This window comes from Rutilus rutilus (assembly GCF_951802725.1).
Source record: "Rutilus rutilus genome assembly, chromosome: 5".
In the NCBI taxonomy this organism is placed as follows: Eukaryota; Metazoa; Chordata; class Actinopteri; order Cypriniformes; family Leuciscidae; genus Rutilus; species Rutilus rutilus.
The window spans coordinates 8,839,445-8,857,721 of NC_140213.1; the positions used below are offsets into that span (position 1 = coordinate 8,839,445).

Here is an 18,277-nt window from a genome sequence, read left to right on the forward strand (position 1 = left end):
CAGTCTCAATAAGATCGCCTAGACACACCAACCTTCAGACTATTTAGTCTCCTATTTTGTCAGAACTTGAGAACCCCACACCATGAATTGCCTGAAAGCTATAGTTTTTTTTTTTTTTTAAATCTACATTACACTATATAATGTGCATATGTGTGCTTGTTGGTGGGTCTATGGGAAAGACTTGTGATCTCAGTGTGAGTGCTTAACTGGATCAACTTGTTTTGAACCTGGAAAAGCTCTTTAAAAATACAGAAGCAAATGATAGGAAACTCTCTGTATAGCAGTTTGGGCACTCACTTGCTAGTTTGGCCTGCAGTCCGGAGGGCCCAGGCTTGGAGGAGGTCTCAGCCTTGGCCGATCCCGGCAGGGACAGTTTGGGCTTTGGCAGGTTGACTTTGGAATTGAATCGGGACGTCCAGTCAAACTTGGAGGAGCCGGCAGCCTTGTTTTGCTCTTTATCCCGGCTGCTCCTACGGGGGGAAGGGGAGGACGCTGAACGCGACCGCCGCGCTTTGCTCTGGTCCTTGCCCTGCTTTAGCCGAGCGCCCTGAGGGGCACAGCTGTTGGCGCCTGTGGCGGCCGAGGAGGAAGAGGAAGAGGAGGATGAGGAAGAGGCACAGGAAGAGGAGGAGTCAGTCACGGTGCTACACCCAGCTTTGGCTGAGGCGGCCGATTTGGACGCCAGCTTGGTGGGTTTGGCTGCCCGGCTGGCCTCGCTGCGGGGTGGCAGGGGGGCTGCCGCGCTGCTCGAGCTGGGGAGGGAGGAGGAGGAAGAGAACGACAACGAAGAGGCGTCTGCCTTCTTGCGCTTTTGAGAGGGGGTGCTCGAGACCCCACTGGGGCCAGGGTAGGACGCGCTCTTCTTGCTCAGGGCTCTGGCAGGAGCCGGCTCGGCTGCTAACCGTCTCTTTTTGGACTTGGTGCTGACAGATGCTGGAGCCTTCTTCGGCTCTGTAACTTCAGGTGAGGTTGCGGGGGCCGATGGCCCACTGGCTGAACTTTCCGAAAGGTGGCTGGACACTGCTTTGGGCCGCTTGGCCGGGCTGGGCGAAAAGGTGATGTTGAGATCTGCTGCGGAGCTGCGCTTGAGACCTCGGGTGCTGCTGCCCTCCCGTTTCCCTTGCTGGCCTGAAGTTCCTGCTGCTTCTAAATCTGGATCTGGGATCGAGTGTGAACCCACGGATAGAGAGAGGCTGTTCCTGTAAAAACAAACAGAAAAAGGGGAAGGACTTGAGTACCCAAGAAAAAGCAGTATGCACATGGTGAACTTACGTCACAAAAGACCCACACGCAATAGAGGAGGAAAAAGGGATACCTTCGAGAGGCGTGGCCGCGGGCGGAGCCGACGGCAGAGCTGGGCGGGGCTTTGGAAGCCTTAGAATTAGATCTTCTACTTTCAGGTGGGGAATTTGCTTTTTGGTTTACTTGCTCTTGCTGCAACCTGGAGAGGTTGGGAATTAAACAGCAGAGAGCAGTGTGGGATGGATGGGCAGTAGATGAGGAACACCTCAAATTCAATTTCACAAGCTGACTACTCTCCCAGCCCTACTCTCAGCACTTCCTACACACCCGTCAGCCCAATGGCGAAGACAAACAGCAATCATTACAAGTTTCTAGCTAGACATTTCTCAAGTTAAGAGCATCAACTTTGTTGAGTTGGGCAGCTAAACTATAAGCCATTTGGCTGAGCCACTGAAAGATATAAAGTTATGAATATAAACTTATTCGAAAGAGACAAAAAGAAACCCCACATGTGTGTGTGTATCAGGCCTAAAAGAGACACACCGTCAGTCATTCCAACACTGCTATTCAGGAAAGGTGCTGTGCTGCTACTGAATCACACAGCACAGTGGAACAAGAAATTCTATTCTATTCAAGTTGTGAGTTTGCAGTCGGAATCGAATGTGACTAGAGACAGACTGGGCACCCCTAAATAACCTACATATATTTCTATAGCTGGTATCGCGTAACCAGAATAGTTTGCTTCACGAAAAAATTTATTCTTATGTGCTGGTTCTGTCTTGAGATCATGAGTTAGATTACACTACCATTCAAAAGTTTAGGGTCAGGGCCCAGTAGCAAGAAAGTCCTTAAGTTAAGAAAGCCCTTAGCTATAAGGTTAAGGGTACCCTTAGTGAAACATGGGTTGCGAGAAGTGTTCATTAGTTTTGTCACAATACCAAAATTATGGCTTTCATACCAGACAAAAATACCTCGATACCGATACTGAATCGATACCACAGGAAAAAAACGAAAACAGTAAAAGTAATTGAAAATTATGACAGAACTTACAATTCAATGCTTTATCACTAACCAAAGTCTTATTTCAAGATATGAGACATTAAAAAAAAAAAATTTAAAAAAAATTTATATATATATATATATATATATATATATATATATATATATATATATATATATATATATATATATATATATATATATATATATATATATATAATAAATATAAATATAAAATAATAATAATATTATATATATATATATAATATAAAATAATAATAATAATAATAATATTTATATATATATATATATATATATATATATATATATTTTATTATTATAATAGATAATTTTATCTTTGTTATTAAAAATAAGCAAAAAAGAAAATGACAAACAATATGACAAATACTAGAAGAGACAAATAAAATAAAGTGCTTAATTTCTTTTTTGAATGCTACTGTTAAAGAGACTGTGGCTGAAAAGTCTTCACTCTATAAATTAACTATAGACTGACTCTTAATAAATAGATTACATTTAGTTAGTCAAGCATTGGTGGATTGTCTATTTTCTTTTGTTGTTTGATTAACAATCACACAGAATATTAGGCTGCAGGTCCGGCCCTTTAAGACCTGCAAGAACACATAAGATTTCTTTTTACAAATGCTTTACGGTCACTTAAGACACACTTCAGTGTTTACGTGAATGCTCACCAGGACGTGCATTTTTACATAGAATTTTGACTATTCAAACCTATTACTCTGCGAAAGAGAACCGAAGTCGTGACCGCATGCTGTGTGAAAGGCGTGCGCGCGTCCTTTATTTTCTCATGCATGCATTCTTTGTCAAGCGCTGCACATATATTTTACTGTTCTGCTTCTGTTGTTTAGTGAATGTAAACAGTGGAAGCAGAGCTCTGCACACAGGTCCTGACTCCGGCTGTCACACATCAACGCAAATAAAGAAATACTGCTCTTATTATTAGAGTGCTGTCACTCTTAAAGTACCGGTACTAATAAAATGTCATATTGTACAGTTATTAATAGCAGGGTATCACGATACCTTTCTATTACCAGTATATTGTGCAACACTAGTGTTCACTTAAGGAACTTTAAGGCCGTCATTAAGTATTTTCCCTTAATTACTTGAGTTTCCTTAAGTTCTGTTATGCGTTGCAACAAAGTCCTTAGTAACCCTTTAGCCCTAAAAAAAAAAAAAGGGATCAAACCAGGTCCCTCAAGTCATCTGCTGACCTCAAACACGGATGGATAATTGCAATTAAATTGAGCAGGAGGAAGTACCAATGTACATTTTCAAAATAAGCCTGTTGAAAGTATGGCGTGAAACTGTGTTAAAATAAAATTGAATGAACACCGTTTTCATATATTCGTCACTTTCACTGTGCCAGGCTTTGGTGCGTGGAAGAGTGCAAGAGTTGACTGATTATAGCGTCAGGCTAGGGTGTTGTCCCCCTTTTTTGTTCTTGGTCTGGTTTAGATTTCTTGTAGCCTACTGTAAAGCCGGTTAGCAGACAAGACTAGGTGTCAAGCCGCGTCACTTCTATGACACCGAACGTGTCATTCTGTAGTGGAAGGCTGAAAAAAAAAATGAAAAAAAAATCTGTGGATCTGATCAAAGTTGCGTTGACGCGAGAGTACAATAACATTGAGTTAGATAAAGTAATTTAATGGAAAACTATGTGAGTGGTGCTTCAGGATTTTGAGCATCCACTGGTGTCACATAGAAACAATGCACTTGAACTTTAGGATGCTCTGTGTCGTCCGTCAGACCGCCTTTAATAATCTCCATAACTTCGATATTGTAGTACAGCTGTCTAGTTTAGTAAATGTTAAACTTGTTCAAAAGTCATTGGTCCGTTATGTTCTGTTTATTGTGGGAGATTTCGTAACTATAGCAACTACTTCTCCATTGCCGTGTTTTGCCAGAAACTATCGCGAAATGCTTAGTATAAACACTGAGGTAAGGGTGACAGTTAAGACGTTTGTTGCAATGCTCTTAAAGAAATCCCTTTCCTTAGGGATTTTTCCCCCAATAACGGATACCTTTAAGTAAAACCACTTATGAGGTTTCATGCAACCGGGCCCAGAAAAAGTGACCGTAAAGACATTTATAACATTATATTATAAAAAATATTAAGTAGAACAACTGTTTTCAACATTGATAAGTTTGAGCAGCAAATCAGGATGGTGTATGAAGGATCACGCAACACTGAAAGACTGAAGAGTAAGAGTAATTCAGCTTTGCCATCACAGGAATAAATCACACTTCAAATATACTAAAACAGTTATTTTAAATTGTAAGAATATTCCACATTACTTTTTTATTATTGTATTTTGAATCAAATAAATGTAGCCTTGGTGAGCACAAGAGATCCCAAACTTTTGAACAGTAGTGTTAAATTAGCTCAATTACTGGCTGGATGTTTATATTTTTGTAATTACATTTCTTAGCAAGTCACACTAGAAAAAAAGAAAATGCTAAGGAAAAATGTAATTAAGGAACCATTGAAGATGCACACAGTAATGTTTTATATTGCACTGGTTAACATGGTTGTCACATTGGACTTAATACATATTTGATATTGAAAAATAGTGATGCATCACATAGAGGGAACAATTTAAGTAACTGTTCCCATTTTTTTTTTAAATCTGACATTATTAATTTATGAACCAAGGGAAAGTGTCCAAAAAAAAAAAAAGAGCCTTAAGATAAAAAGATTAGCATTGGAAAGGTTGTGACCTCAACATGGCACCTGCTGCACACATTCTGTAGGAAAAACTGCTCTAGATACAGACAGGTAGATAAAGGTACACGTACAGACCTAACCTTAGTCTGCAAAACAGTTTTACATACAGATTGCCTATTATAGACTCACCTTCCTGCAAGTGTGTGGTCTATTGGCTGGGCCGCGGCTGTGTTCCTCTGTGAACGGCGCAGTGACCCCCCTGGATTGGAATTAGGCCGGTTGGACATTGGCACCTCTCTCCTGAAGGGACATACCCTTTCTAGACACTACCATTCACTGGTAGAGAGGTAAAAGAGAGAAAAAAAAAAAGGTTAGTTGAGCTATGCTATAAATAAACATTTCCAAAAGATCAACCAAAAGATCAATTCATCTCTACACTATCTGGTCAAAACAACCAGGACCAGATGCATCTCCCATTCCATTTATTCAAAGCCAATAGACATATGTACCACAGCACATCCATGGCACCATCACTTGTCACAGATCAATAACCTTACTCACATCTCATGTTAACAAACATCACAGCACCAAAGCACAAATGATCCACGAATACACCAAGAATGTGACAGAGGGGTAAGCAGGAGCGAGATAATCAATAGGACAAAAGCTTTATATGGAGACGCTGAAGGAGAAAAGGACAAATGCTCAGGAAAACCAAACACTAATATAAATTACTTCTACACTGACCGACCAATCAAATGTGCATTTGGTGTCCATTTCCTTAGTAATGCTTGGCATCATCAAGCTTGAGGCAATTTTGAAGACGACAGCATGTTGGCCTGCATCATAACACGCAGTGAGATAAGACACATCCTGAGCATAGACAGAAAATAGCTGCAGGGGGCCTTGGTGTCCCTCCTCAGTTCAGTGGTAATGAACAACAATAACCATCAATCACTACGACACCGCAGAGACACACAATCCCACCACACCTTTATCCTGTGTGTATGCGAGATGGCGTCCTACAGAACCATCGCTTAAGTGGGGTGCATGATTATAAGAGATAATCTAAATGAAAGACTATGACAAATGGCGTCATTGGACTCTAATGGGAATGAAAGCTCAAGGCTAGAGCTATTCAAGAAGTCGCTTCACTTCTAAGACAAACGACAGACCCAAAATCATCCATGAAGAATGCTTAGACCCAATTTGAGCTTCAGATGTGTTTGTATGATGTGAACATTTTAACTTGTGTGACTAGACAGTATGTCATGTATTCTAATCAAAACGATGTGCTTGAGGTCACTATTAATGATTTGTCCAACTATATCCATAATACCAAATTCCAGAGAATGTCACAAAATTTACGAAATATCTATAGTGTTTAATAGTGCCATAGAAGCTCATACATATCCCCGCGTCATTTGTTATATGTGACCCTGGATCACAAAACCAGTCCACAAGTAGCACGGGTATATTTGTGGCAAAAGCCAACAGACACAATTGCATGGGTCAAAATTATCAATTTTTCTTTTATGCCAAAAATCATTAGGATATTAAGTAAAGATCATGTTCCATGAAGATATTTTGTAATTGTCCTACCGTAAACATATAAAACACTTATTTTTTGTGAGTGAATGCAGCGCAATGACGAACATAAATGGACAACTTTAAAGGTGGTTTTCTCAATGTTTCGATTCTTTTACGCCCTCAGATTCCAGATTTTCAAATAGTTGCATTTCAGCCAAATATTGTCCTATCCTAAAAGACCACACATCAATGGAAAGCTTATTTATTCAGAAAAAAATGACCCATGTGACTGGTTTTGTGGTCAAGGGTCACATATCTCCGTCACTATTCATACATCCCACCAAACTTAAGCAACGACTATGCTGTTCTAAATCCAACATGGGTTAGTGGGTTGATGAAAAGCTGATAATTAATTATAACATTAAAAAAAAACAAAAAAAAAAACAGGGTTGCACAATTAATCAAAACCACAAAATGATTTTATTTTGTCTGATGCTCTGCGTGTTTAAGAGAAAAGTGCTGCACTTAGTTCAATTACATGCAAGCAGTTCATGACCCAGTGTTTTCAGTGGCTCTGATCACAGTAAACACTGCTGCACATTGTGGCTGCAGAAAAAAAAAGAAAAAAAAAGAAGAAAAAACGCATTCCTTTGCAATTTCATAATCGCACTAAGCCAAATCGCGATTTCGGTTTAATTCCGATTAATCGTGCAGCTCTACTCCACAAACTCCATCTCTGCATGTCGCTAATGTGCATTTGGGAAAGCAACATGTAGGATTCATTAGAATTTCGCACATTTGCATAATTTGCAACATTTCTGTAGACAGACTTTTTCAGCATTTTACCAGATTTATAAGAGAAAAGTTTATTGAACTGTAGTCAAATAAACACATTGACTTAGTCACCATGAAATCAAAATTGACCTATTTACTTGTTTAGTGCACATCACTAGTCTTGCGGTGAACATTTAATCCGTGCAAGTTAATCAGCAAGTTATTAATTAGATTAATTATTGATGAATAGGCTATATTTTCGTTATATAATGGTTTATATTGTGTAAGTTTCCGGCTAACTTATTACTGTCTTATTGAAATACTTACTGCAAAGCAGCTCTGGGCCGACGATTACCTAAAACTGTGTCTATTAATGCAGATTGTCTGTTGTTCTTACAACTAGGGATGCACCGAATATTCGGCCACCGAAAATTTTCGGCCGAAAATGGCCCAAAAGTGCATTTTCGGTTTTCGGCCGAAAGACTTTTATCACCGAAACAATACGGCCGAAATGTTGTGATGACGCAAACAGCAGACACCGCGACCTGCACGTGCTTGTCTGAAGCAACATTACATATCTGCGGTGTGGACGTATTTAAATATATCTAAGAGTGACCCACGGACAGCGATTTTCAAAACACAGACATCCCAAGTCTTCCGGAAGTTCCGGGAGTCTCCCGCGTATTGATACCGGCTCCCTAATGCCCGTAAATTAGTTTAAATCTCCCGGAATCGCGAGCGAGCATGAGCGCGCATACGTAGCGCGCGCGGCAGAGAGAGGGAGCGAGAGACCTTTGCGTGTGTGTGCAGAGTAGTCGTCATTTCTCAGAGGTTTACCTGAGCTGTTTATGGTTTTTGCAACTCACGTCCATGAGCATATAACTGCAGATATTATTTTGGGCTATGGCAGTATTGACCTAAATGCACTTTGTTTTTATGAGAGAACATTTCATTTTTAAACCTTTCTCCAGGCCAGTAGGCTTTTACATTATTTAATGTAGCCTACACATGAGTGGGGTCAAGTTAAACATTTAATTTTATACTTTGCAAATGCTAAATAAATATTTGCATAAAATTTTAATGGATTTATTCTTTGAAACTTTAATATTAATTTATGCAATTGCAATGCCTTGATTTTAGTAAACTTAGTACACAGTCATAGCCATAAATGCAATGGTACTAACAATAATTGGCATAATTTCTTTCGGTGTTTCGGTTTTCGGTTTTCGGCCTTGGTTTCCTCTTTTTCGGTTTTCGGTTTCGGCCAAGAATTTTCATTTCGGTGCATCCCTACTTACAACTCTGAGTAAAGATAAAGGACGTAGCAAGATTTGTTTTGCGAACTTTAATATTACATCAGTCTTTCACGTTAGAGCTTGGCTAACGTATGCGCTGTTATTTATACAGTTCCCGCATGTGCATAGCAATAAATTAGAAATATACACATCAGTTTGTTGATGAACATATGTGAAGGTGAGGAATTACAGTTGCAACATCTCAATGTACCTCAAACTAAGTAGCATATCACAGAGAAACATCCTGCTCAAGTCGTCCTTGCGATGGAGGTTTCGGTTGAATAACTAGGCTAGTTCTTCCAGTTTTTCTTCATTGGACTCGCGCTCAGATTGATATGGTAAAATCGACGTCATCTTTACGGTCTCTAAAATGTGTACAATCGCAGGAGGACTGAGGAAGCATCCAGAGCTGAAGGCCAGTTAAGGTAATGGCCGTTTTGCTTCTGACAAGCGCTGTAAGCCGTAGACTCATCATAACAGACTGGGCCATCCAGCCAATCAGAGCAGAGTAGGCTCGCGGAAAGGAGGGACTTAGAGACTGACTCACCCGACGAGTCGTTTGCAAATCATTGAAAAATGTGGTGATGTGCAATGTATATTATGAGAAAATGAACCTTTGCATTTTTACCTTTGATGCATGGAGACCAGCAAAACAAAATTAGGAAACTTTAAAATAGCATAATAGGGACACTTTAACTTTTATAAAAGCAAATAGTCTATTTCTGTTGGCAGCAGAGAGTGGCCTCATTATCAGCTTTTCCACTGTCGAGCAAGTGCAAGCCAGGGCTAGCAACGTGCCAGGCAGGGGCAATAGCCTCAGATCTCGGATTTAAAAAGATCTATACATTTTTCACGAAATGATGCGATCTGAGGAAGTCTGACTTTGAGCGGTCTCTCCCGTCTCTATCGTTTCAGTCAGAATACAGGAGTTGAGATTTACATGAGAATATGATTTAACCGGAGTACATGTATACACAATTAAAATCATACATGATTTAAGGTCTTCAAGCAGTCTGGTATTTTCCATAAATGTGTACATTTCTTAACGCAGTGGTTAACATAAGTAGCCTTTAAATTTGCTATTATGAAAACATGGGAAATAAGTAGCTCTCCTGACTCAGATAAACTCCAAAAAAAACCCAGGCCTTTGGCTCAGAGAAAGCATGACGGTCCACCCCTAACTCCACCCATAAACATCCGTCACTGGGGCGTAAGCAGTTCGTATGAAAAAGTACGATTGAGATATTCATAAATTCGCCAAAACTTAAAATACTGCTATGAGATGGCATTGGAATCCCTGTTCTAAACTGACTGTCCAATTAAAAACACTCAATATTCAGACAAGAGTTACACACAAGACACTTATTCTCTACTACAGTATATACAGTGTCGATTATTAAGCATAACATTTATAGGAACTAAAGCTGCACGATTATGTGCACTAGGCTTGGCGCGATAGTCGGTGTTACCGGTGTTACACGGTGTTCAGTCGCAACACCGGTTGCATCACTTGCCCACCGCAGCACCGCAAAAAAAATTTTTTTAAAGCAATTACGCAGTATCCGTATTTTCTGTCACCAGTTGACTAGCGTTGTATGATCACGCTCAACCATTCAAGCGCGACAAAACAAGAGACCGCGCTGTAAGTCCTGCCTATTACACACACACGCACACACACACAAGGAAAAGACGCGCGTCAGTATCGAGTTCTCTTTTCGGCCTTGAACAAAACATAACACACACAAATTATGCCAAAAATGTCCGTTTTGTCGAGTGTTCTCATAAGAGCAAATTATTTAAATAATATCATAAATGAATGTAGAGATTTGTGAGAAAATGGGACGCGTGTCAGATGGAGTGTCATTAATGTTAATCAAAAAACAAAGGTAAAAGAGTAAATTACTCACTCAGACCCGGCGCCAGGAGGATTAGTATACCGGTAGCCTAATAATCATGAATACACTCTCTTGTGTGCATGAATGAATCTTTTAACACATCTCCGGCGAACGGCTTCTTCACGCAAAATAAAAACTCTTCATAAAGCGCAGTGAAATTCATGTGGCGTTTCCTGATTGAACGAGGTTGGTCGTTAACTTCATTTTATACGTGCAATTCACACGAGCTCTAAACGAATGTGAGACTGCTGTGATTAGTCAAACTTACTTAATGAAACAAAATCAGAGGGAATAGTTTCTTTAATGTATTTTTTTCTTTTCTTTTTTTTTTTTACCGGTTGGCCACACGGCTTTCATAGTTTTCAGTTAGGCTAGTGCGGAGACCAGGACAGGTGTTGTGCCGAATTTCGACCCCCTGCCGAATTATTACCCCCCTCGTTGAAGTCAGTACCTGATTGCCTAACCGGGTTTCCCGATAACGATGTATCTTGGATCTTAAGAGCGTTCTCTATGTGCAAGGTTACGCTCGTCACACGCCGCAATTCCACGCGCGTTTCCCAAAAATGCACTTAACATGAATGTGCGAGAACGCATTCGTGATACTTAATAGTCGCTGTCCATTCGCGAAGTGCTGAAATAATAACATGCGTTTTTCAAGAATAATAACGAACCCACCATTCAAACACTGTGGTTGAATCCGAAATCGCGCCCTATACAATCAAATAGGGCGTTATTGTTCTCAACATAATCTCAAGCAGTGAAAAATAGAGGACACGGACAACGCGCTGAAAGACAGGACCGAGCAGGTGATATTTAATATGAAACCAAGTCTCAACTTTCAAATTTGGTCAGTCAAACAAAAATAAAATAGGCCTACCGTTTTTTGGCTCTTTAATGTGTCGTGACAGATTGCCTCAGTTAAAGCCAAGTTCAAATCCAAGTTTTTCAATAACTCTTCTGACTGCTTTATCGCACAAAAATGGTGGAATTTGATTGGTCAGATCGCATGTCAATCAAACTCAATACGAATGATGAATTGACGCCATGTAAAAAAAAAAAAAAAAACATCACTCTAACACCCCCCCACCCCACGATGAAACCGGTAATACCGGTGTTGTCACAAGTCGATTAACCGGTGGGAGAATATTATCACCGTCACATCTCTAATGTGCACTATTAGGTTCTAGTATTGAGAATCAAGTTTTTTTGTGTAAAATGAAGATTGTGATTTTGAAGGAAAAAAACATTGGACAACTACACAAAATAACATGCAAAACTAAAGGTTGTGACAAAATGTTTATTGCCGTGCTATATTTAAAAAAATATATTAATTTGGACAAAATAAAAAATAATTTGAAATAAGTCAGTGTCTCATTCATAAAGACTCGTTTTGTTATTGGATGAATCAGCATTTGTGAATAAATCTTTTAAATGAATGATTCAATGACAAACACTTTGTCATGGCAGCGGCTCTCTCCGGATCAACGGCAGCGCAAACGCAGATTTGAGAGTTGCAGTGTGATGATCGTACTTTCAAAAGGTTAACCACAGTCCCTATTCTCCTAAAATCTTTGGTTTAAAAACAGTTTCACATCGCAAGCGTCGAGGTCGAGGAGCATGACGGCCGACCCTCTCATTCATTAACATAGGCAACAAAAATGCGTGCTGTTCACACTCCACTGACGCTTGCGATGTGAAACAGGCGTAATAGACATAGTGGAATCGTTGTCATAAAGAAGTAGATTGTGTGGTATTAGAATCGAGTTTGCGATCTTTTAACGGCTAATCGTGCAGCTCTAATAGGAACTGTTATTATAAAATCACAATTCACACAACCCATCTAAATAATCTATAGCAACACCCTAAGAACATGCCAGAACATAAACCCAATCAATTTCACCACACAAAGGCTAAGTTTTGCAAATGCAAACCATGAGCCATAAAATTTCAAAATGAGACTCCACATCAGAGTAATGTGGTTACTTTTAATCAAAAGTTATTTAAAACAAAGCTTAATTTGAAGCCCCCAAAAATGTAATATGGTGGAATGTGTTGAAATTAGTCCATTTACAAATTATGAGTTTGAACATGAACTCAATAAAACATCATATTTTTCTTCGGTTTTCAAATCAAAACTCAAACTGATATGCATACAAGCCACCAGAAAAGCTGGCAAGCAGCTTGTATGATAAAGGCGCTGATATGCAAAGTGAAATCTGTTTCTAACCTTTATCTGAGGACACAGTTTAAAAATTTACACATTGTTCATTATGCATAACTGGTGTAAGACCTGAAAATGAAAGTGTTATTCTCAGAAACAGTGCTAAGAAACAGTTATTCAAAACGCTATCAAAATTCTAATACAATAATAAAAAAAATACTCAAGCAATGGGGTGTATCATTTTGTGAATGAAGGGTGTTTTGTAAACCAGAAACCCTGCTGAGCTTTGAGCGGAAATCTGTGGGTGTTGATTTTGACAAGTGCTGCTATGAAAATCTTTTGCTACCTATACATAACCGGATATTTTCATGATTGACATTCAAATGGAATTAAATTATCACCTACATCTACAATATGAAATGTTTGGAGAAAAATTGAGAATATACTGAGGGCTGGAACTAATGATTATTTTTCCAAACAATTAATCAAACGTTAAATCTAACGGTCTAATAAAATGGTTAACAAAATGAAAGTGGAATGAAACCAAGCTAATCGTTTAATGCTGCGTGGACCGTTTATCAGCTCGGAGCAACAATAAGTGCAGCACAAGCTTAGAACAGGTTTACACACGGGCGACCTCAAGACACCATTACTTCACTGTGCTGGGAGATCCAGTAAGCATTTGAATTCACCACAGAATCGCTGCGAGAACTAATGGGAACTTAAGTATCCAAATTCAGCACAGAATTCTCTGTTATAAAATACAGGTATCAGATCAAACAACACTGACATGGAAACCAGGAGAAACATTGTGCCATGAACAAACAAGTTTTAGAAGGTTTTTTTAATCTACAAATCATCAGCATTAACCATAGATTGAATGTAGTAACGCTAACTGTAACTGTGGTATTGTGGCAGAAAGTGTCTTTTTTCTTTTACATTATTCATCTCAGGGTTCATACAATGTTTTTTTAAGTGAAATTCAAGCACTTTGAGGGTTTTCCAAGTGCTACACACTTTTTCCAGCACTTCAAAGCTCTAAATATTATGAATTTTTAATGTTAGTTTAAATCTGATGATTTGTACAAATAAAAGTTTAGAAATTTAGGAAAACTAAAGCTGCATCAAACAAACACTTATCTAAAAAAAAAAAAAATAATAGCCTATTAAAAAAAAAAAACGACAACCTTTCTCCGTCTTGTGCTCGAATGTTTAAATTGGCAAGGCATAAAAGAGTTTATTTTAAACACCGATAGCAATATGTGCTGTTCAGGTCTCTCCTGTGCTTGCGCATTATCAACCCCTAGGTGATGACAGCGTAAATGACTGGTTAAATAGAGCAGACGGCACTCGCATTGAACAAAGTTTAGGGGAAGCCAGAATGCGTATCTATCGACAGAAACATACATTAGCCTAACTCTTATTTTTTTTACATATAGATGTGTATGTGTCGTCAGATTTGAGATGAGCCACGGTGAAAGTGTGTGCCGAACCGTAGGTGAAGAACGGTATGGTTCGGTTCTTTACAGAGAACCGTAACACCCCCAATATAGACTGATAATATGCAAAAAAATGCAATTATCGCGATAATTTTGCCCTATTGCCCAGCCCTACTCATTAGAGGTTCATATGAGACTATTGAAGAACTTTTGTGGTATAAAATAAAAACCTACATTGCAACATTTGTCTAGTGTAGGAAGTTGTGAGGTGGGGGGCAGGGATTTACACTCTTAGCCTGCTGGATACACTTTACTCAGGGCAAATGTCATTGTAAATATGCTCCAGCCACTAAACATGGATCCTTGCAGGAGAGTGAAATTTAAGTGGAAGTTAAGGCAATTAAAAAGTTCTCCTTTTTCATTTCCAGAAGTGGTGAGGAATGAGACATACAAATGGACAAATGCATACAGATACGCAAGCACAAACATTTCTTAAAGAAAATTTAGTGGTAGTCTAATTCTGTTGAACAATTTTCAAGGTGCCTATGCACACAAATTATCACAATCACACATTCTTGTCTTGTTTCTTAAACACTCTACAAACTAAGTTCACACTGCAAAGACAGGCACAATAACCTAAATAAACACTCCTTTTGTCTTAATTTAGGAATGTAGAGAGAAATGGCTGCCAAAGGTTGCTGTCAAACTGTCAATTAACTTGCTGAAGGTATCATGTAATCACTGCAGTGCAATCAAAGGCAATATTTTACAAGCAATAGGCCCGGAGACTCAGACGTAACAAACTTAACTTCCCCAAGGACTTTACTGTTTATTCTATTATTACACAATCACGTTGAAGAACAGAGTAACAGACCACGGGTAACAAACAATGACGTAATGATCACCAATAAATTAAGTAATCACTACATCCATCTTGTGTGGTACACGTCACGATTAACCATTTTTTTGGTTTCCTGTATCATTTTATCGGCCTGTGTTACATCTAATGGTAGTTTCATCAACCCTGTACAATGAGAGAAAATCCTTCGCATATGCGCAACAAGAAAATGGGTCTCATTCACTAATAACTGCATGGATTATTTCTAATTTGTACGCACAGGAGAACTTCTCACGAAAAACCTGTGCCTAATTCACAAACACTTTTGTACGCACATGAATTTGTTCTTAACCTTGTTCTGATGGGAGTGAATTTTGAGTACTCTAAATGAGCAGCACACGGTTAGTCATTTGCATATAATACGCACAAACCATCTCCATATAAGGGCTTTCCACACACTTTCCTTTCAGCCTTTCGTCACTCTCGTCAAACTTGCCGCTGTCTGCAGACGCGCCTCATCCTCGAGCAATGCCAAATGTGCCATTCTCCCCAGTTCTCACAATAAACACCTTTTATACAGACCCAGATTACAGACCTCTCATTAGCCAGCTGTACATACGCGTATAACTGCGTTATTCAGAGAAACCTCGCAGCTTTTCTTACTCTTTATCTGTATATGATGGAATGTATTTAGGATGAAATTAAATTGTATTTTATAATTTTTGTATATAATTTTATATATGAATTAGTACAATTAATGCAATATACTTCAATATTTAGTCATGTTAGGATGAAATATAACTTCTTAACATGATTATAAAGCCGTACAGAGTAAATGCTTTTATCGTACGTGTGGTTTCAGTTTTTTCGGAATAAATTTCATCATGCAATTTTGGCTGAATCGTGATTTTTTCTTAAAATCGTTCATTCGCACATTTCACGCACAAATTTGTGCGTACGGATGCTTAGTGAATGAGACCCATTGTCTTTAAATCACCTGTGACTGTGATAAATAATTTTTTTGCCTCTAACTACGCACCGTCGCTTGGCTGAGAGCGCCCTCTGTCACATGTGCATGTGAGAGAAAGAAAGATGCCACATAAGGAGAATTGACACACTAGAACCAAACGCAGGGCTCGACAATAGGGATTGCACAATGGCCAAGAGTTGACAGAATGGGCTCTGTCCTGATCGGGCCAGTGCTCCATCGACATGAAAATTGATAATGTGCACGTTTTTAAGCCTTGCCAATTTTAATCATTCAAGCGCAAGACGACGTGAAAGAAATCAATTCGGCACTCACGCGCTGTGTGATAAGTATTGTGCGCACACACTGGACTTGCGCGCACAGCAAGCCGCATCTGACAGCATGTAAATACTGAATAGTGTTCTCACGTCTTGTGCTTGAATGGACCATTTCACACAAAATGATATCAAAATGCCCGTCTTGGTGAGGATCCTAGTAAACAGTCGGTAACGTCTTAAGTGAATGTAAACAGTCGAGAAAGACAACGCATGTGTATCAGTATATTGGATCTATACATTATGTCTTAAAGTAACAGCAGTCAAAAACAACAAACAACAAAGACTCTATCACTGAAAATACAAAAAAAAAAATCAATCACTGCTTTTGACTGAATAACATTTGTAACTTTAACGAAGATTAATCTACAGGGTGGGCCATTTATATGGATACACCGTAATAACATGGGAATGGTTGGTGATATTAAAGTCCTGTTTGTGGCACATTAGTATATGTGATGGTCACCACCCATCTTGAGGAGTTTGCCCCCTCACATATACTAATGTGCCACAAACAGGACTTTAATATCACCAACCATTCCCATGTTATTACGGTGTATCCATATAAATGGCCCACCCTGTAGATTGCGTTTATACAGTGAAGACTGCAGTGTTAATTTACATTTTCAATACTTTATTCAATTTCTGTAAGTAAACTGTATATGTTACACCTATCTGAAAAACTACTTACTAGTTTGATTATTGGTTCTTTTTACAGACTGTCTTTAATAATGTTTGAAAATTAAAAAAATGATTTACATAGAATTTGCTCATTTGCATTGTTTTTCGCATTCCATGTAAAAAGTCAGGCGAGTTAAATAGAAAATTTACTAGCCAATGGCGACTCGAGCATCTGTGTGTCCCTAGAGGGTGGTTTATTATTTTTCAACAAAAAAAAAAGGGGAAAACTGTCTGAACAAGCTGTTGCTATTCAAAAACACTAATTGTATCTAAATATTCAGTGGTCTTAAATACGACTCCCTACAATTTTGCTTGCTTGGCACTACCGCTGGGAGGAGAAACGAATGGTTTTAATTACTTCACCCCAGTTATAACTGACACAAGATCAGCTCAAGTAAACTAAAAATGGTCCTGAAGCCTGCCGAGAGACAGTATAAAGCAGCAAGAGGAACCCTGCCATACAGGAGATACTGTCCTGTCCTTCAATGTGTCCAAAATGAATAAATACTTTGACTTTTCATTTAGACTTTTCCTATTTATCCATTAGGAATTGATTGGATCATGAAAATGGTTTCGGAGGTGATTAGATTAGAGAGGGTTTGAAAAATAAGTCAAAAAGGAAAATAATGCACTCTGATGAATCATTCACAGCTTCCTTACACAAAACCAGGAACCTTATAAAGGAAATGAGGTCAATTTTGATTTCATGTTGACTTTAACTGGGTGCTCATTTTGAATATATTAAAAATGGTAATTACCTATAGTGTACACTGCTTTCCTTATTCAGTGGGAAGACCATTAAAACTCAGGCAGAACCATCCTTTCTTCACAGCAAGCTTGTTCATCTTCATACTGAACCATTTAAATGCTATCCACATACAACAAATCTAAATGCTCCACTTAAAGCAAAAAATCTGAATAATGTAAAAAACACCCTCCCCTTCCCAAGCCATATATTCTGGATTTGCAGAAACTTAACTGCCAAACCAAGATTGTCAACTTCCTGTTTAACCCCAATCTTCACCACACCTGTCCCACACTGGACTCATCTTGTTAGCGTGAAGGTAACGGCAAGCGCTATGCGAACTTACCGGCCGTGTGCAAATGCCTCAACCAGCAGCCTAGGGCGACAAGAACGTGGACAATAATGGGGTGAAGGAAGGAGGGGGGGGGGAAGAGTGAAAAAACAAGTTGATTTTAGTCAAATGTGTTATTCCATTAAATGATGACAACGTAAAATCAGAGATGAATTAAATTACAACTGCAGACTAAGGTGGCAGCCATTTTGTTCAGTAATATAATCAAAACTTGATGTCAAATGTCATTCATTGATATGCAAGACATTTTAGAAACACTAAAACTTGACTAATATCATAAGAAAAAGGATGAGAAATACTGAATGATTTCTAGGCTATAG

At 38.8% G+C, this 18,277-nt stretch overlaps 1 protein-coding gene across 9 annotated transcripts in view; it reads right to left on the bottom strand.

Moving 5' to 3' along the window:
• Positions 1 to 18,277, bottom strand: part of trip12 (thyroid hormone receptor interactor 12) — a 58,584-nt gene that overhangs the window by 37,796 nt on the left and 2,511 nt on the right. For 5 of the 9 annotated variants that reach the window (XM_084408797.1, XM_084408796.1, XM_084408793.1 and 2 more), the window contains exons 2-4: positions 5,135 to 5,281; positions 1,316 to 1,441; positions 298 to 1,199 (exon numbers count right to left, since the gene is read on the bottom strand). In XM_084408797.1, coding sequence (XP_084264923.1) covers positions 298 to 1,199; positions 1,316 to 1,441; positions 5,135 to 5,232 — 1,126 coding nt within the window. In that variant the 5' untranslated portion in view covers positions 5,233 to 5,281. Of the gene's footprint in view, positions 1 to 297; positions 1,200 to 1,315; positions 1,442 to 5,134; positions 5,282 to 17,951; positions 17,982 to 18,277 lie in introns of all 9 variants that reach the window. The other 4 variants (XM_084408800.1, XM_084408798.1, XM_084408795.1 and 1 more) reach the window with 3 other exon arrangements.